General features: G+C 41.7%; 1 protein-coding gene across 3 annotated transcripts in view; it reads right to left on the reverse strand.

Annotated features, from left to right (window-relative positions):
• The window catches only part of csgalnact1a (chondroitin sulfate N-acetylgalactosaminyltransferase 1a), a 33,487-nt gene that overhangs the window by 2,972 nt on the left and 10,056 nt on the right, over positions 1–20,459 (reverse strand). For all 3 annotated transcript variants that reach the window (XM_030435875.1, XM_030435873.1, XM_030435874.1), the window contains exons 3-8: positions 16,446–17,810; positions 13,523–13,739; positions 11,427–11,528; positions 1,786–1,964; positions 1,544–1,638; positions 1,237–1,318 (exon numbers count right to left, since the gene is read on the reverse strand). In XM_030435875.1, coding sequence (XP_030291735.1) covers positions 1,237–1,318; positions 1,544–1,638; positions 1,786–1,964; positions 11,427–11,528; positions 13,523–13,739; positions 16,446–17,220 — 1,450 coding nt within the window. In that variant the 5' untranslated portion in view covers positions 17,221–17,810. The remainder of the gene's footprint in view (positions 1–1,236; positions 1,319–1,543; positions 1,639–1,785; positions 1,965–11,426; positions 11,529–13,522; positions 13,740–16,445; positions 17,811–20,459) is intronic.

Consider the following 20,459-nt stretch of genomic DNA (forward strand, 5'->3'; position numbering starts at 1 on the left):
TATAATGTCAGAAAATTGTGAAAATGTTGATCACTTTTTCCACAGTTCAAGACATATGAGATCTTAGGAAAATCTGTTAGTAAATTTTTGCCATTTTAAAATATGAAATTGGACTTTTTTTAAATTCTTTTTATATTTTGGGGCTTTTTAGTGCCTTTGTTTGACAGGATACTTTGAATAGTTTACAGGAAAAGGGAGAGACTCTACCATCTGAGCTACTGGGGTTACCCCAACTTTCAACATGTCTGCATTTAAAAGGAGTTTAAGTTGAATTAAATATGACTAACAACATCAAAGGCAGACTATTTTTGTACTATTAAAAAAGATGAGCAATAGATAACTATCATCTGCATAAAAATAGAAAGCAGCGTTTGATGATTTATCACAGAGATTATTTATAATATAGAAAACTGAAGTGGTCCAAGTGCGGAACCCCTGCAGTACGTCTCTTGGTGCTGGAAGGAAGAGAGAAACCCAGTAAACTTGACACATTTGGTTCATATCATTTAAGGAAGATGACTTCCTCTAATGTCTTTTTTTTTGTCCACAACCTAAAGACTTTTCTGTTTACTGGAACACAGGATTTTAGACACCGGAAAATAAGAAGCTGGAATAGAGAAAAAAAAAAAAAAAACGTTCAATACTTGACAACCGTGATTAATCTACAGATCTTTGCAGGTCTACTCCGCATATCTCTTGGCAAGAACTTGAAAAAGTGTATTTACCCAAAATGTTGGGTACAGACCTGGCCTTTTCAGAGCCTTGTTCATCATTGCATCACAGTTAAGTGAGAACATTTGCATGTTTATGTGTGTGGGTTTATGTGTGTGGGTCCAGAGAGCCATAAACCCCTCACCAAATATACAAAAGGGGAGTTGACACGTGGCTATGAGATATGCTAATATATGCTGCCGCTATCGCTCAGAGCTGTTGCATGCAGAGTAATGTAATAAAATCTCCCCCCAGTTAAGAACAGTAATGTAATATTGAACCATTTGTGTTCTGATGTTTCTCATATCCATTAAGCCATGGAACCATTAACATAGCACTGCACATATTTTGGTAGCCTTCCAGGAAGACCATTTTTACCCTGCGTTATGTAACGCCTCTGCCTCTGCTCAGATAATCAACCCCCAAAGAGAAACTGTTTATATATTCCTGCATTGCTAATATGTGGCGATGGGCATGACTGCAGTGCATGCTGTGCCGTAAACGTTGTTGTTCTGTAATATTTACCGATGTTTATGAAGTCGGACCTGTATTGGCAGGTCATGCCGAAACCGAAATCCCGCCAGAACCCCGTGTCTTTCTTGATTACCTGCAGAGAAAAAGACCTGAGAGTTTACACACAGAAATATATCAGCCCAACACACTTCAACACGAGCGTGTTTCTGTGGATTGAACACCTGGCAGCTGGAGAGGGAAATATATCTGAAGCTTGCAGCGATGTAGCACAGCAGTGAGTATGATATTTTCCACAAGTGGCTCATAGAGAGTGAGAAAACAAGAAGGATAAGTGATTGATTTGATTGGTGCGAGTTACCAGCTGTTGCTCCACAGGTGGGACGTGTTCAGGACTCCCGTAGATCAGAGTGGGGTTGTACTGGCTGAATAACACCGGATAGAACACCTTTTTACCTGAGAGGGAGCGAGACAGAGGGGTCAGACAACTTGACCACCACTGCCCTCTGGGCAGCACGAACGACAATTCACTATCTTTCTAGTTAGATTTTGACTAGTCGAAACTTCTTTAATGGCATCATATTTCGATCTTAAATGTCTCACCGGGCTGTGTGTTTAGCCGGCAGGTGTTGAGGAAGTCGGCAGTGAAGTAGATGTCGACGTCGCAGAAGAAAAGCAACACGTTGCCTCCCTTCCAGGCACGGGCACCGACGTCTAGACCTCGTCCCCGAGAAAACTCCTCGTCCAGCTGCAGCAGAGTGTAGTTCTTAAAATTAACTTCCCTGCGGAGACACAAAGATAGCGGTTAGGTAAGACAGAGAGCCAGGAGACATTCCATTTTTGATGAATTTAGTCAAAACAAAAAGAGAATAATCAATCTCTCCTTGGTGAACTGGAAAGAGAATACATAACCGCTTTTATTAAAGACATCATTTCGCGGAGGAATTATAATGTGAGATATTCTTGCTTTATATATTGTTATCATTATCTAGTTGTTTCGATCCTTATAGTGCATATCACTACATTATCATATATTCATTGCATTTGTTTATTAATTCATATAAATACTGTATATAAAATCCAAATTATGAACTCTATTGTTCTTTTGCTTGGGGAAATGCAAATTTATTATTTATGTTTCTCCTGTTTCAATTGATGTAATTTTCTTTTTAACTGTGCTGTGTTCCCTTTCTTATTGCGAAATTATTGTGTGTGTGTTTAAATGTTCTTCTGAAGCATTTCTTTGCCTTAAATAAAGCACTTCTAATTGCCAAAGTGTTTTTAATCAAAACATTGCGCCAATAACTTAAATTAATTGGATTGAAAGAGAGGGGATACAGGGAAGGGCTGAAATTAAATCACCGATTTACAGACAGACACAGACAGAAGCAAGAAGTGGGATATTGATTGATGGTTTATGTGTTTGTTGAAGCGACCATGGAAAGTTGAAGCATCAGCTCCACAGCCTCGGTTTCAGTGGGGACTCTGCTGCTTTTACTTAAGTTTGCTGTAATTTGATTAAACACAAATTTATGAACAAGCACTGTTTGAGCACAGTATCAAATAAATAATAGAGATATTTAATCAGGATTTTGGCACACTGCCCGTCTGCAAGACAAGGGCATCAAGATTTAGTAAAAATGCAGAAGCAAGCTTGTAGTGAGAATGTTCAGTATTGAGTATTCAGGTCTTTTACTTAAGTGTAGAAGTACTCTGTTACAAGGTACCAAAAGTAAAAATACTAATAATCACTAATGCATTAATGAGTCCATCACTTAAATGTCACAGCTGGCCTGGCTCTGCACCTGACTCTCTCCTCTGGAGGAGAGAGTCAGGTGCAGAGCCAGGCCTTTGGGAAGAATAAACAACCAGACTGAACCCTCATTCTGCTCTGATCCAGAGCCATTTACCAACGAGAAGTGATTACTTTAAAACACAAACAACATTACAGAGAAGAGAGGGCAAAAAGAAGAGAAAGAACTGGTGTCTCTGGTGCTGAAATCAGTGAGAGTTGACCAACTTTAAGTGCACAAACACAACAACATGAATTAACACTCTGCGGTGTTGAACACTATTAAACAATCACCACTGTTGATAAAATCTTTCTGATGTGACTCACACACAAATATTCAAAGACATGGTAATGTTTTAAGTTTTATTCATGTTAAGTTTAGTCTATTACTTGGATTTTTTCCTATCAAGGTAATTTGCAGGAAGGGACCAATTGAAATGTTATCTCTAGTAAACTTGTGGATTTTGCTGAGTTTGAAGAATGTTTAAAACATTTGGGATAATGCAGAATTCGTACATATTATATCATGAATTACTGTATATGCTACTGTGTATCGTAACCTAAAATGAGATATTATAGCTTATTATCCATAGCTTCAATAAGACATGGTATGATACATTACGATACATTACCATGCGATGCGATACGATACGATGTGATACGATGCGATACGAGACGAGACGACATGATATCATATGATACAATACCGTTGTATATGACATGATGCAACTGGTACTGGTTGCAAAAATACAATGAAGCTGTCACACTGTGTACGGTGCATATAATGGGTTCTTAAAAGGCAACAGAGTGGGAGTACAGTAGGCTACAACTTTGCTCTGGGTTCTCACTTCGTCAGTGAATCTAATCCTGGTTATTCTGTTTTCTGCCTTTTATGCATTTAATATCTTCCACCCAAACATGATGACCTCAAAAAACCTCTCCCAGAAGTTCACACCAGCACAACATTTTGCACAACTGGCGTCATTTCCCCAACTCCTGGTCTCGCCTCGCAGATACTAGTAAATACAAAGAAACTTTAGTGGGCACCAAAGAAAAATTATTGGATGGGACTACAAAGCTTCCTCCATCACTGGCATGAATTTTTTCCAAGGATGTGGCGAGAGTAAAAAGACACAGCTGGATCCAGATGTACACAGCTGTGGCCTTTTTGCTTAACCATAACAATTCACACTAATGGTGACTAATCCTTTTCTCATGAATGCAGACACACAGACTATTATACACACACACATACTTGTGTTGACTGTGGTTAGAAAATACAGAGGAAAAATGGGTTTTCCGACCAAGGCAGAACAAACAGGATCTGACATCCTCCTTCAGTCATGTGATCTAAAACACGTGAATCAGTAGAGAGAGAGAGACAGCAGGTAAACAGAGGCAGACATACACAGCTTTGTTAGAGGAAACCAGGATGACCAGAGGAAACATGCTCAGTCTGCTGTTGCCAGAGGTTGTTTGAATCATGCTTCCCACATTTCCATCTAGCTGCCATGAGCGTAGAAGTCAGCAAGTAACGTGTGTGTTACTGTGTAAAAGCCTTTGTTCATCCACTCAGCCTCGACCATAAATAAGACATAATAAAAGCTTTTAATCTTGGTCAGGGTAGCCATAAACCAAACCATAAACACAGTGCCACTTCTGAGCCTTTAATTTGTTTGTCTGAAAATAATTAAAGCAGCATGAACAATTTTGAGATGTCCTTATGTAACTATATGTTTAAGTGCTGTCAGTCAGTAGGTCGGCAGATTTCAGTCTGTCTACAGTTCATAAATCCAAACAGACTCGATCTGTTTCACAATCTAACCGAGTCCCAAGAGAGGCTGACCCACCCGCTGGCACCGGACCGCACACAGATGGTAGAGACAGAGCACAATAGCTCTGATTGTCACAAACGATGTTAATGCAACAGCAGCTCTCTCACATGTTGATTCAGTCTCAACTTTCAAGCTCATTTGTCGGAAGATGAAGAGAGAACTGTGGACTTTCAAGAGGAGCATCTCAGTGAGTGAAGACAAAAAAATGCGCTGTTTCATGCAAATAAACCTTTATGTTATTTTGTTTAAGAAAAAATATCTTCTATTTTTAAGGTACATTTTATGGAATATGCTAAATCAGGGCTCCAGACTCACTTTTTTTTGTTTATTTATTGTTGTACATTTAGTTTTTTGTATTAAACAAACACCTAGCATGGCTAAGAATCTGCCTACAAGCACCTCTATAGATCACATATTAACACAATACATCTTGTTTGTTTATTGGCTCTTTGTATTTTTCTACAGGAGGTTCTGTGTTGGAGTAAGACTCAAACAGAGAAGAGACAATGTTAGATTTAAAAGGTGCTGGTATGTAGATTTAGTTACATTTGCCCCTGGCAAGAATTATCTTTCTCTCTGGTTTCAGTCTTTAAACTACGCTAAGCTTAAGAGCAACTGGCTGTAGCTTCAGATTTACCTACAGTCATGAGACTGATCGCTTCTATGATAATGATATAAGTGTAGATATAAAATAGTTGAGCTATTCCTTTAAAAACAGATTTCTGGTCTACTTGGAGCCTTGTTGTAAAATTTCAGCAAAGTTAAATAGAACATTTGCATGCCCAGAGTTAAACAATGAACCAGTTTGAATTTGCACTGCAGCCTTCAATTGATTTCTCTGCGGAGGGAAACTAAAATTGATGTAAATCTGTCTTGAGAGCCAATATCCCTCACCTAATATACAGATGGAGAGAACATGGGGTTATGAGATATGCTAATATATGCTGCTGCTTCAAGAGAGGAAGCAGGAGGGAAACAGACAGCTTGGTAAAACATCTGCCTACAGCTAAAGTTGTCGTTATGTTTCGGTTCTTGAATGGATTAAACACGATGGATTAAGTCACTAATTTATGTGTTAATTTGTGAGCATCAGAGGGGTTGGTCGTTTCAGTTTGAAACATTTTGACAGATGAGGTTTTACCTTGCCTGTTTCCAGTCCTCATGCTAAGCTAAGCTAACCATCACCTGGCAGCATGAAGCATATGTGGTTCTCCAGCAATGATTTTGTGAGCTGTATGTATTAACAGTACATTTTAAAAGACAGTAATAAATAATTAAATGGAGGGTTCATGATTGGGATATTTTTCAGACTGCTGATTTTATTTGGGGGAGAATGTAATTGTCTCTATTTCCAGAGAGCCTAAATTGGATGTATTATTCATGCTGGTGAGTGTACGCTGAGTGTGCTCGCCTGAGTGCATTAGCTTTTAAAATAATTCTCAAACATTTTTTTTTGGGTCCGCTAACCCATTTTCTGAGTCTCTAAAATAAAAGCCCGCTGGTACAGTATGACCGCAGGCTCTGCTGCTGTGTGTCAAGTGGAAGAGTCTTTTTAAGCTCCCTCGATATCCTTGTTTTCTAAATGACTTTTTGTATTGTGCTCTTTTCCCTTCCCTCCTCCCCTCAGGCATCAACACCCATATCATGGCCTAAAATAGTCAATTTGTTTCTTGTAGGCGTAATGGCTGGTACCTTGTACGGGCTAAATTGTTGAAATTGTGTCGAAGTGAGGAGCCTGTTAAGAGCTGTCATGTTGTGTCTCAGCAGCAGGCCTGATCCTGTTAGTTCTGCTCAGGACAACGAGGGAGACCAGATTTTCTCTCTGCGCCTCTTTTCTTTCTGCCTCTGTGTAACCATGTGTTTGCTCATGTGTGGTTATAGCTCAAGGACCGAGTGCAGACACAGCGCTTATTGAATGTGAAAAGTCACGACTGTGAGCTCCTATATGTGGCCATATCCAGGCTTCTTCTCAGTCCAAACACGTTCCTGAGATACCAGTGAAGCATTTTTTTTTTAGCCATGCTAGCGGTATTGCTCTAGGGATGGAAATGTTGGTCAGTTGGTTCGTCCAGACAGAGATCCTTCAACAACTAATAGATGTATTGACACAACATTTTCCCCAGAAGACAAGTCCTCTGGTTTTGGGGATCCTCTGACTTTTCATCTAACGTCATCAGTTTGTCAAGTATTTAACTTCTCCAAATGGTACCCCTCTTCAGCAGCAGACAACAGACAGATCAATGGAGGGAAATGGTGTTGGAGCAACATTAATTCATAACAATTAATTCCCTTTAGCTGCGTAATGAGATTATACTTAGTGGATATTGAATAGCAGCAGCCTGTAGTGTACAGCTGATGACCAAGGCTGCTGCCGCCTTTGCTTTCAGACAGAGAACGTGGTTTCCAGTTCACACTGATGGTCAGTCCCAAGCCCCCAAGAACAGGTGGCCGGCTGAAGTCTCAAGTGCACATGCTCTAATGAGGCACACAATGTGGAAGCTCCATGGAAAATCAGGGTAATTTTACCAGGAAGTGAAACGTTTTCAGCTTAATGACATCTGAGCAGCTATCATAGGTTTGAACGGGGCTCGGCCTTTGACACTGTGTTCAGATTTTCTCTTCATAGGTCAGTGGTCACAATTCCATCCAACGCGAGCATCCCATGGAAATCAAAACTGCAGGGCCTTCAATGGGAACCAAGGTAACAAACAAACTGAGTGACATGCTCCACCTGTATTTATGGTGTTAGGGTTAATCCAACACCTATTAAATAAGCAACCTGTTTTGCAAGTTAAACAAAAAACTTTGCCTCCACAGACTTAAATCCCAGTCTCTGAGTCACTTTTTCATCTTGTTTATTTCGGCAAACCATTTTGAGTTTGCATACGAATTTTGGCCTCCACATTTTGAAGTTCATGCAAATTGTGTTTTTGGAATTGTTTGACAGTTCTGCGTCACCTGGAGTCCCACAACAAGATGAGCTGATGAATAGCTCTTGTCCCAATTTGCATTTCAATGGGGCGAACTTAAAATTGTGCTACCTTTCGGGGGCCTTTACGCGAGTGGCTGCGTCATAAATACATTTGAACTGCCAGCTGTTAGCTCTCCTCAGCCTGGGATTGTTTAATGGCTGCAATGACTCCCAAACAACACATTTCTCCTGCTTGTTTGTCACCTGTCTGGTGTTTGCAGAGCAGGCAGGCTGGTGTATCCTCTCTGGGCTATTGCGCGGAAGAAGGAAAAAAGCTTTACAGTGAGCTGGGGAGACAACAGCCTGTGCATGTAATGGAAAGGTAAGTGCCAGCCATAAAAAATGTAGACTTGTTGTGATCACTCTCAGGCTCAGCCCCTCAGGCAAGAAAAGCTAAACAAGTTATCAACAGCAAAGTAATTAAATGAATGGGGCCCATGTTGGTCTGTAAAGACTCAAACTGCCTTCAAAATGAATATTAGACAGCTTTTGAAACTCCTCTGTGATTTGTCAATCATTTCCTCTACTCGTAATTTTTTTTCTCAGTCACCTTCGGGCCGACAATATCCTGCTGCCTCCTCAGAGCTGTCAGGGGCTCTTCAGAGAGTTGTTGACCTGAGCTGAACTGAACGAAATGCCACAATAACATGAAAGGCTCATTGGAGAGGCGGCTGCAAGGTGGCGCGGGAGAAAAATGAGGTAACGGAGGAGCGACGGAGTGATCTCATCCGCCGTTTCTTTGTCTGCCCAAATTTCGGATCTTTCTTTCATCTTAGCGTACTACTTCCCCCGGGATCTTTGTTTGTGCTCTTCTTCCAAGCTGGGAAAAATCTTTTTTTCACACCGAGCTTTGCTTTCCCATCTTATCTTCACACCTGCCCTCTAACTTCCTTTCTCACAGTTTTTCCCCCCCAGCCACCGTCTCTCCTCCGCGTCTGACACACAGACGCTTATTCATACGTATCGACTGGTATCTCTTTAAAACAGATCAGACATTCTTCTCCCTGCTCCCAACTAGCTATCTTCCCTCGTCTCCCTCTTCCTCTTTATCTGCTGTTGTTCTGAATCATTATTTTTCTGCGTGTAAGGCTCAGAAACGTACATGCCCCCTGATGGTTTGCGCCCGAGTTCAGGCTTTGAAGTATGGATGTGGAAGCGATACACTTGAAAGTTCAGCGGCTGATCCTATCTATTTTAATCAATATCCCTGGTGTCTGGCAGAGGGTTTGAAGACCGAAGCTCTGATTTTTTTGGAGCATTTGTTTTTCGATCTTGCATAGTCTACTTGTTCTGGCTTTTGTTACAGTGGAACTGGTTTGGCTTTTGATGTACACACCCAAATAACTGGCACCTGAAATCCAAGCACCTTTAAGAGTCATTTAACCCCAGAAGAGGAGTTGCTAGGGGTTAGACAGATGGAGGAGATCCAAGACAATTTAGATCTTACTAGACACATTGGAAATTTGCCTCGAGTGGTTTATGTTGGCAGTTGATGGTGAAATAAAAAGGCAACAACAACGCGAGCGGGGACACCGTACTACTAAAAATCTGGAGGTGTGACTGCACGTGATGTGAAACACACACACAAAAAGGACAGATAACTAGAGGTTGTCAGCGAGTTGACACAAATCGCACCACGTTCTGGAGGTGAATTTAATTTGTAGGAAGGGCAGAGTGGAATCAGATCGGCCACTAATGATGCCATCACTGCTGGGAGCAGATATTGACTTGTTTGAGAGTGAAGGTGTGTGCGTGAACTGCTTCCTTGTGTGAATCAATTTGAGTTTAATTCCTTAGAGTGAGGCGATTTTGGATGATACTCAGATCCTCTTTTCGGGTTCGGACCTTGTCTTTTAGGGTTAAAGGCTGCGCTGGTACGAATGACCATTATCAGTTATTTTAATAAGAGCTAAATGAGATTAATTCGCTAGTATTTCCAAGTGAGGCTGCTGTATCAGTCAATTAGTGTGACTGATTAGTTGATCAATAAAAGACAATTGTGGTAATTCAAAGTCATTTATCAAGCAACATTCCACGAAATTGGTTCATTACAACGAGACAAAAGACCATAAATCCTGAAGACTTAGTTGATCCTCTGACTTTTCCTTTGGTGCAACCGTTGGATTGGATGTTAGAACATCCAATCCAACGGTTGCAGTTTTATACATTTTCTGTATGTCAGGCAGGAATGTAGCGTACAGGTCAAAGAGTCTCCGTTAATAAATGCAGCAGCTTCTCAAGAGGTTACAAAGGGTACTGTACGAAGATGGATCTGGTGGAATTGCATTTTCAGTCCCTCTCGTCTGGAAGCTATTTACAGTGCTTCTCTTGTTTGAACACATAAAAAGTGACAGAAATAATTATGTAAAGACAGAAAATAGGGCACACGAGAGAAAGGTTCAAATCTTGCAAACATTCTCAACTACACACACCTGGCATATCAATGCTTTCACTGCTTTATACACTAAACTAAACGTACTGATCCAGAAAAATCAACAGATAACTCGATAAAGAAAGTTATCCTCAGTTACTCAGAGCCCAATTTCGCATGCGCACGGTGAGCCTTCATGCAGTCTGTGATTGTATCTCTGGATACTGTATGTGTGTGTCTGCCTCCAAAATAATGGAACAAACGGCAGTAATCTTCCCATGATGATTCCCATTCAACTCGACCGCAGTCTAAAACCCATATAAAAGAAAAATGGAGTACAGAGCTGATTACAGGCGCTGATTCACACCCAGATAAGCTGCTACATAACCAATGAATGCATTGTTAGGCTGTGAGAAGAATACAGAAAGCCTGAAAGAGTTCAAGGCAGAGCTGCTGCTCAGCGAGAGAAATTACAGCGTACTTATCCAACACTCTTCTGACGCCGACTCGACCGCCACTTACTTCCGCTGGCCGACTCTTCTTCATTCAGTGTGTGTCCTTTTCAATCACTCCTTTAAGAAGTCGTGCATACTAAAATCACTGATATCACAGGTTTGTTTTGTTGTTGTGTTTCAGATTTTGTCGTCTTTGCACTTGACATGACACCTTTAACTTTAGGTGATATTTAACGCTGCCTTTTTTTTATCTTCACATTCCCCCTCGGGGACAGCAGCAGACAGGGACACGGAGGGACAAAGAGACGCTGTGTGATTCTAGACATCCAACTGATTCAAGGCCACACAGAAAAAAAAAAAACCTTCGACAAGCGTCACCATAGCAACCCCCTCGGGGAATCTGCGGCCCAATTCACGGTGGATCTGACTCCTGATCAGCCGGCAGCGATTGTCTCCAGAGGTGTGGGTGTCCATGTTAGAGGTTTTGCGTGAGTCAGGGATGATCACAGGTCTGTTGTAATTTATCTGTTTTGGCTGGTAGCTCTCAGCTCCTCAGTGTGGGTGGCACACTGCTCCATTATTCATCAGATAGATGACTGGCTGTGGCAGGACGCCGAGCCAGGAGGCGTGCGTGTGTGTTTAGAGAGTGTGCGTTGTGGAAGAGCGGGAGACAGATAACAAAATGTGAAGAAGGGAAAATATTTTTACAGGGCGGCTACATGACTGCGGCGGTTTTTGATTTAATTAAATAAATTGCATTCTGTGTTCTACGTCTGGCCCCTAATACAAAGATCTGATTTTGGCAGTGCTTCCAACCCACCTGGACGTGTTCTCCAGAGTGCTGCGGACCTCGCTCATCTGCTCCTTCCCGAAATACACCACGGTCAGATGGACCCGGCCGTCCTGCCGCACACACACTTCCCTGTACGTACACACGAACACACAGAGGAAGGGACATTATGGATGAAAGTGCTCTCAAAGTGAGCAGGGCTGGGTTGCAGGAAGGAAGAGCTCTGTGGTCAAATTAGAGGTTTTAAAATGAAGGCCTTGTTTTAGATTCTGGCAAGTGCGGGAATGGTTAGCCGAACAACAACTCAGATAATTTATAGCTAAATCGTTTAAGTCATTCATCAAGAAAAAATGTCGAACATTTGCTGGTTCAGCTTCCCGAATGTGATGATTTACTGCTTATCACTATAAATTTCCACTCCTGGGGATTTGGGCTGAGCAGGCATTAAAAAGACGTCATCTTTGGATCCGGGGGACTGTAATTTTCTTTCTTTGACTGTTTCCTTACATTTATAGATGAAAAGATGAACTAATAAATCCCAAATTTAACCGTAAATTTAATTAATTATGAAGATAATCTTCATTTTCAGCTATAATCCCGGCTCTCCTCATTCTGACTCCACATAAAACCAAGTGAGACTGTACGTGAGTGAAAAAGAGACCAGGTGGGAGATGCCTGCAGGCACTTTGATGGAGACATGTCAAATATATTACACACATGCTGAAGATAATTCAACTCCTTTCTCACAGCAAGGCCACATTTGTCAGAGTTTTCCCCAGAAGCACATGGGGGAAAATGTCTCATAAAACACAACTAGATGAGCACAAGATACTTTAAAACGACTAAATTCGTGCAGAAGATGCTGAGTAACCATGAGTAATAGGATTTTTCACTGTCATAATAGATGCTGCTGTGTTAAAGGCTCTCTGTAAAAGCTGGCGTTAATAGAAATAAATTGATTTTTTGCCGGGATCTGATGAGGCATCCTTCATTTTGTCACTGGAACCACAAAGTAGAAAAAAAAAACCCACTTGTTATTATGTCATTATGTGAAAAGAGCAACATTTTCTTTTTAAACTCCAGAGTGCCAGAATGCAAATAGTTGCAATTTGTTTGCGTTGGTGTGAATTCACATTTTATCTCTATATTCTGCACTGGGGAAACATATCACAGTGCATCATAAATGCAGTTATTTCTCAGTCTGAATGTAAAAAAAGAATATTTGATAAACATGCCGTTACTCGCCGTTATCGCACCCTAAACACACACACACAGAATATCTTCTGGCACACCTTTAATATGGATGAGGGTAAAGTGTTTGCTCAGCGACTCACAGAGTCTTTCAAGTAAGTACACTTCTTTCCATGCCGTATATCAACCACTGCTGGTCTGCCCAGGGGGGGGGGCATTTTAATGGGCTGCAACACTGCTACTAAGCAGGATTTACCATGTAAAAAGAGCTGTGATAAGCAGCTGCAGCAGCAGCAACACAATGAATCACAGACATTAAGGAGGATGTTTCCTGAACTGACGCTGAAACAAGCAGGTTTTGCTGTTAGATGATGACATTTTAATGCCCATTTACTTCATACACAGACATGCCTGAATCTATTTTTGGTATAAAGTGGTACATTTGGGATGCTTATTAGCTGTATCAATAACATGTATGAAATGACACTTCCTGTGGGCCTGCGGTGACTGATAAAAACTGCAAAGTCATCTTTATTCATAATTTTTGAGACATTCAAATCTCTCTGGGTTTTGTTTACATTGTGATTATGCCGGCCGGCACTAAAATAAATTAATTGATAAGACTTCAAGTGCAGTTTAAAAAATGTAATTACATGTTTCTTCCTTTTCCTAAAAAAAAAAAGGAAAAATTGTCTCTTCCTTCTAATCTCTCCCTCTCTCCCTGTCTGCCCAATTAAAATGTAAAACTGAATTTGAAACTGGGTTTGAATAACAGAGTATCACATTTTCCCGAACTAGTTACGTGTGAAACAAAGAACCATTTTGAATAATTAACTGTGGCGCTTCTGTTTATGTCACAATGCTTCTGCGACTTTGTAAGTGCAGTAAGAGCTGGAAACAAAATAAAGACACAATGTTTCATCGCTGACTCCCACCTGAAGTTGTGCATGAACTGTTTGAACTTGTCTGTGCGTCTGGACAGCGGGACGATGATGTTGATTGGGACGTTGACTGTGTCCACCCTCTCGTTTTTCACCTTCATCAGCGGCCCAAATGGACGGAAGAGGACGAGACGCCTGAATTCATTACTCGACTCCCCTCTGAAGGTCAGCTCGTACAGCGTCCCTTTGTCCTTCTCTGTACGGGTGATACCTGATGGATGAGACGCAGAGACATGAGCTGTTTATGAACAACAGCAATATACATTATATAAGCCTGTATTAAAAAAATGTGCTTATTCGATTCTTCATTATCTAGGGACAATAAACCGCTGTAGGAAATTTCTTCTCATCTCCCTCTCGACAAGCTAGTATAATTCACAAAATACTTTACTGTTCCTTTCAATCTTGTAGCTTTAAATAAATAACTTCTATTAATTGAACTGCTAATAATAGGAAGTATATTAACATTGACTTAATAGTAACTTACAAAAATGGATGATGCAGGACATAATGTGAATGCAACTGTGAGTTTCTGTTTCAAATGTTAGTTTCTGGGGCTATAGTTCCTCTTGTGTCTTTCTTTGGCGCAGCGATTTTGTTTTTCTTTCTCCAGGGTGCAGCTTTTGTTTAAATCCCTTGAGATCTCTATGTCTCTTAGTGCCAAGGATCATGTTGTTCTCTGTTAGTTTTTAACATCCAATCTTAGAAGATTTTCTGGAAAAATAAACATTTTTTAAGGTAAGATCATTTTTAGCTTCAGCTCCGTCGTGTTTTCTTTGTCAAATCTCTGTGACAGACTGATACAGTGAGGGGAAGAAATAAGGGCATGTTAGGCCACAGGAGATATTGTCCATGCAGTCTGCTGTTGCTTGGGAAAGAGCATTAACTGTACATACTCATATAACACACTCAGCACACATACGCTGAGAGGGAGGCTATTCTGGTCATCCAGACCAATGTTCTTGTTGCTGGCCGTACGTCAGCTTGCCCCTCCAGAGAGATGTTGTTTTCTAATTACTCTGCTATTACAAGGATTATTACTTGCAAATAGACCTACTGAGGTCAGAAGGGGTTGGAGGAGAATGGAAACAGAAAGTGAGAAAAGAGACAGACTGGGAGAACGCAGAAGTAAACGAAACTGAAAAGAGAGCTTGCATGACAGAAAAAGAGCAGAATAAAGAAGCAAAAGACCACAACATACCATAAAAACATTCTGATATGAAAAGTTCAGATTATGAGATAAATAATTATTAAATAAAGATGGAAAATTATGAGGAAAAAAAGTCAAAATTTAGAGATAAAAAGTCAATGAAGGCGATGTTTTCATCATTTTTTTTCCTAACTACAAATGAAGAGTGCTATAAGTAATACAGAGAAAGTGAAGAGCCAGTCAGTAAATGACAGAGGAGGGAGAAGCAGAGAGGCAACAGAAAGATGTCTGTGGGCAAAGATTTACTGTCTGATAGCGGCTTGAAATGAAGGCCTTCCTGTTAAGTTGGCTGGCTTCCTGTGATGGGAGGCCTCATTTCCCAGAGGGACTCGATAAGCTTCCATTTAATAAGCACGCTGAACAATTTAGACTAAACGCCTTCACTTCCTGTCTCTGTCTCTCTGTCTCACTGCACTTTTCTGTCCCTTTCTAAGGACAGAGCTCAGCAGTTGGTGGGTTCACTTTGCATACCTCCACTGTTTGTGTGCAGTTTCAGCTCACTTGCTTGCTAATGCAGCCCTGAAAGCTCCCTGAAGATGCTTTTGTCAGTCTGGCGATCTAGGCTGCCTTTCACTCGTCTGGTTGCTTGGATAAATCCCTGCTCGTACAAGATTTGCTCATAATCAATGTCCATTAAGGAGCACTAAAAGCCAAAATTTGAGCAGCGTGCAGTCGCCGCTCCTTTAAGAGCAACCTGCACTCTGTTTCTGTCTTGCTAAGGAATTGTAGAGGCTGTTTATGTGACCACACACAAGCACACAAATACATGCACATAAGATCTCCATCACATAAACACACACACACATAGATTAGACAGGCCAGTACACATGTAAGAGGCTCCCTATAGTGACCTATGGCTCATTTCCTCTGAGCCAGGTGCCCCCATTACTCACTTTAAAACCTCCACCCACTCACACACTGAAGATGGTGACCTTCAAAGAGAGGATCACACACAGCAGATACACACACACGCACACACACACTGAAATACCATGTCTGAAAAGATGCTCCATGTGAATGAGGAGCAGCTGTGTTCATTTCCTGGTTCTCATCTGAGCCCTGAAGAACAAACTAGGAGGATATCCTGTGCTTGTACACAAACACACTCACATATTTCTGACCTTCCAGGGATTCATGTACACACAAAAACAAGATCAAAGTATCTCAGGGTTGAAGAAGAAAGTATGGTCTGTCGGAGTTCAGCGTCTTGTGATATTTAAACCTTGGTTAGATTCCTACAACAAAAGTACTTTAGTTAAACTTAGGGAAAGGTTGTGGTTTCGGTTAAATGTCAAAAACTTGTTGTGGGAGTGCCCCGGTAGATCAGTTGGAAGAGCGTGCTGTGTACTCGCTGCAGGGTTTGGATCACAGAGGTTCATTGCTGCTGTGAAGGACGCGGCTATTTGTACATGGGGTGCACGCTCTACCAGAACAATCTGAAGTAAAAGGAAATAATCCACTTGTCTTTGCAACAGAGGCAGCAATAGTAATACAACTTGGAAATGCAAGGGGGACGGCGTCATCTGATTCCACTTCAAATACTTGAATACAGTGAATATGAATGCTCAAGGTCAACACTTTGAAGCTTTCCTAATACGTTAATTAACATTTCCTCGTAATGTAAATTGAAAACAGGCAGCATATAATTTCCTTGACATTTATACTGTTAAGTACGTTGTACACAAACGTAATGTTTGATGTGCTCACCTTCTACGAAGTCAGACGGTGAATATACTTTGCTTGTCTTTTCAGCTGCACTCCTGCTATCTTGTTGGGATGATGGCGTGTTGAGGCTGTGCAGGGCCGTCTCCAGCACCTCACCCAGCTCCTCTCTCTTGTCCTTCCTTACAGGCTTCTCCTCGGGGTGTCGCGTCAGCCCCATCTCCAGCTGGTACACCCTCTGCAGGGTGAAACTCTCAAAGGGCAACACTGCGTACTCGCTGGGCAGCCTGGTGCCGGCACTCACCTCGGCCTTCGACAGCTGGCTCCGCAGGAACTCCTGGAGGTCCGTCCTAGCTCCCTGAGCTTCACCGAGACCTCCACCCTGCAAACCAGCTCCAGTGTCCTGTCCCTCTGCTGGGCCCCCGGCGGCTCTCTTCAGACTCTCCTGCACTCCTTTCAGCTGCTGGCTACGCTCCTGCAAAGCCTCCTTGAGCTGGGCAATCTCCTTCTTCAAAGAGGAGATGTGGAGGCGATGCTGCTCCTCGCGCTCTTGTAGGAGCACCTGATAAGACTGAACACCAGGGGGTCTTCCACTTTGAGCAGGAGCTCGGGCTCCTCCCGGCCCTCCTACTCCAGCTCCAACCCCCGGCCGTGTGCCTCCCAGGCTGGGGTGGATGGGTCCCGCGCGGGGCAGAGCAAGACTCGGACTGCAGGTCATCACATAGAGGAGTGACAGGGAGCAGCAGAGAAGCACCAGCACAACTCCGACACGGGAGACCCAGGCTAGCATTCCACGCCGCAGCATCGCTGCATGTAGCATCAAAACTCACAGAGTTAAACAGTCATCCACACACACACATACAAAAACATCATGTAACCTCACACACTTCTTCCTCGATGATAACAGTCCATTTGTGATGGCCAATCAATCATGGCCAATCACGGCCATCACCCAGAGCGGAGGCTGCCTACTTATCAGTGTGAGGTCATTTAAACTGAATTAGGTCATTGCCCCTCCATTCCTCGAGACTGTAACCGGTTTTGTCATTGGCAATGTGAATGTGTGAGGGTCAAGAGCTTGTAAAAAATAAACCGTCTCCCTTTCTGTTCATCCAATTAGCTCCACAGTCAGCTCGAAGACATCATTACATTGTTACATCATCTGTAACTCATATGTGACTCAGCTGTTGCATGTGCTCTGATTCTCTCAGTCAGTCCATGATGTCCTCTTCCTGTCTGTCCGCCTGCCTGTTACCAAGCATACACAGTGTCTCGGGAAATGTCTGGGAACGGTTGAATATTCAGCCACATCAGCCCAGATGAAGCAGGGTGATGCATGGGCCTAAAACGCTCTGTTTCATTAGACAGCAAATCCTGGCTGGCCAGCGGTGGTTTCCTCATGTTGTTTTCCTGACAGAGAAAACAGAAAGCAGATGTTTGTCATTAGAGAGAAAATTATTCTTAACATCTTGACCTCCACCAACATTACTCAACGTCACTTGTGTCATTAAAAAATCAGAAACATGCCAGGCCACTTTCAAATGTTGGCTTAGGATGGCAATGGGTTTAACTGCCAACGCCAAACTAAGCATTCCTTCAGGACTGCAGCTCCCGGAAAACAATGTTGTCACTGATGTGTGTGAATGTTAAGGAGGAGTGCAAGGGTGTGTGCTTTAAAGTACACAAATGACAGCGTATTTGTGTTATTGTGAGTGTGTTCAGCGGATACAGGGGAATATCTGGGTCATATACATTCATCTACACCTGCAGTATACATACAGCAGGTGACTGTAGTGTGGTACTGCTAGAGTGTGTTCAATTTTAAAATGTGTTTATTCAAGTTTAACTTAACCACAGTGTGTCTTGAGATACGATATCCCTGTCAAAAGACCCCAAATTACATCCTTGTCTATTTAAAACCATTACATTCATTATAAAGCATTTCTAATGGGAGAGTTTGAAGGAAAGATACAAAGGCAATGTTTTTGAATAAAATTTTTCTCATAGTTTATTTTGAGCCCAGGGTTCAAACCTCTGGGTGCTCCAGTTTTCCCCAGCCACGCTGCAAAATATGCAAGCGATGATAATAGATGGATCGGAGCTTCATATGAACAGGGAATTATGCCAAGTTCTGAAGAGACATTAATATTTAGTTTACTTCTTGATAAGTGGCTCCCATCCTAGAGGTCAAGACCTCTGAAGGAGTGCAAGGAAAAGTCAGAGGAGTTGCCGTCCCCTTTAATAGGAACTGAGTGTAAAAATGGACTGGTCAAGCGCAGATTTCCAGCAGAAACTCCAAATTATGATTGTGATTACAGATCCTAGCTAGCGGTTTCCCCCTATTTCTAGCTAACCACCAGGTTTATACATTTTCTCATCTAACACTGCCACAGAGCAAATTAGTATAATTTCCCAAAATGTCAAATGCTTAGTATAAACACCTGAAACAAGGGTAAACAGCTCGGTCCAAAGTTCACAAAATGCACCCTCAAACTCCTCTGAACCCAAAGCCAAAGTGAAAAAAATGTTATGGATTATTTTCAGACAGAGCCATGCCAAATGCTAACCCTGATTCCAATCTTTATTCTAAGATAATTAGGCTTAGAAAATGTGAGTGACACTGATGTGTATTAGGATGTGTGAGTATGCATATGTTTTTGTGGGAGGCTGTTTCAGTGTTTGAGTTACAGTACATATCTGTAAATGTATCTCTGTGTATCACTCAGTCTCTCTTGACTCACCACACAGTCAGCTCTTTGACAGGGCTGCCAGAAGCCGAGCCTAATGAAAGGATTAGTATATGGCAGCAGTGAATACTGGACTGTGCTCTAACAGACGGTTGAATCAGGAGAGACAGGGCGTCTCTCCAGCAGGACCTCCACCGCCAACTTAGAAAATGTTTGAGGAAAGGCTGCTCAGGGAGAAGTGGATGAGCGAGAGCTGTAGAGCAAAATATGGCTGCTGTGATGGAGTATCATCCTTTCAATTAAAGGAAAATCCTCATGATGTCGTTTTATGAGTCCATAAATCCTCAGAAAAATATGGCGTGACATTAATAGTGTGGTGGCGGCTTAATAACTTTCTCTGGTTGGTTCGCAAGCGGCTGTCATTACGCCGGTATCCATGTGAACGCAAGCTGGGAACCTTGAAATAATTACATCAGTTCCCCCAAATGACTTTGACTTTCCTGCCTTCATGACTTCCCATAACAAACAACACTAATGCCAGTGAGTGACCACAAGCCTTTCACACAAATGAAAGCATTCACTTAGTTCTGACATTGTGGAGGTCGATTTGCCTTTTTATCAGGGACCAAAAGCACTACTTTGCATTTTTTAACTACAGTTAAACCAAGAGCAACATGCTTATTCTTACACAAACACTTATCGTGAGTCAATCCAAAAAAATAAACAATTAATAACACAATAACTTCTGTCATTGATAAGTCTGTTGACTATTTTTCTGCTGATCATGTTCTCTGTACAATGTAGGAAATTATGAAAATGCCCATAATAGGTTGCCAGAACTCAGCGGTGACGGCCTCAAATTGCTGTTTTTGTCAGATCAACAACAATGTTCACCTGGGACATACAATTTACAATAATTAATTGTAAATTATAATATAGTAATATATTAGTAGTATAGTATAGTAATTTTCTCCCAAACAGACGTATAGATACAGCTGTAGACATCATGGATATGTACTAGTTCCGTTTATGCCAATCTTTCTGGAGACTTCCAATACTCAAATTAAATCAAATTGTATTTATATATCCCAAAATCGCAATCACATTGCCTCAATGGGCTTTAGAATCTGTACAGTGAACGACATCCTCTGTCCTTAGACCCTCAGTCCGAGTGAGGAAAAACTTGCCATGATGATGGAAAAAAAGACACAAAAAAAAAAAACGATGGAAGAAACTTCAGGAAGAGCCACAGAGGAGGGATCCCTCTTTCAGGACGGACAGACATGCAATAGATGTCGCGTGTACAGAGAAAAGCAAAGAATCACAGTTTACAAGTTATATTAACAACATGTCTGATACACAACATATGTAA

Source organism: Sparus aurata, chromosome 12 (assembly GCF_900880675.1).
Source record: "Sparus aurata chromosome 12, fSpaAur1.1, whole genome shotgun sequence".
Lineage (NCBI taxonomy): Eukaryota > Metazoa > Chordata > Actinopteri > Spariformes > Sparidae > Sparus > Sparus aurata.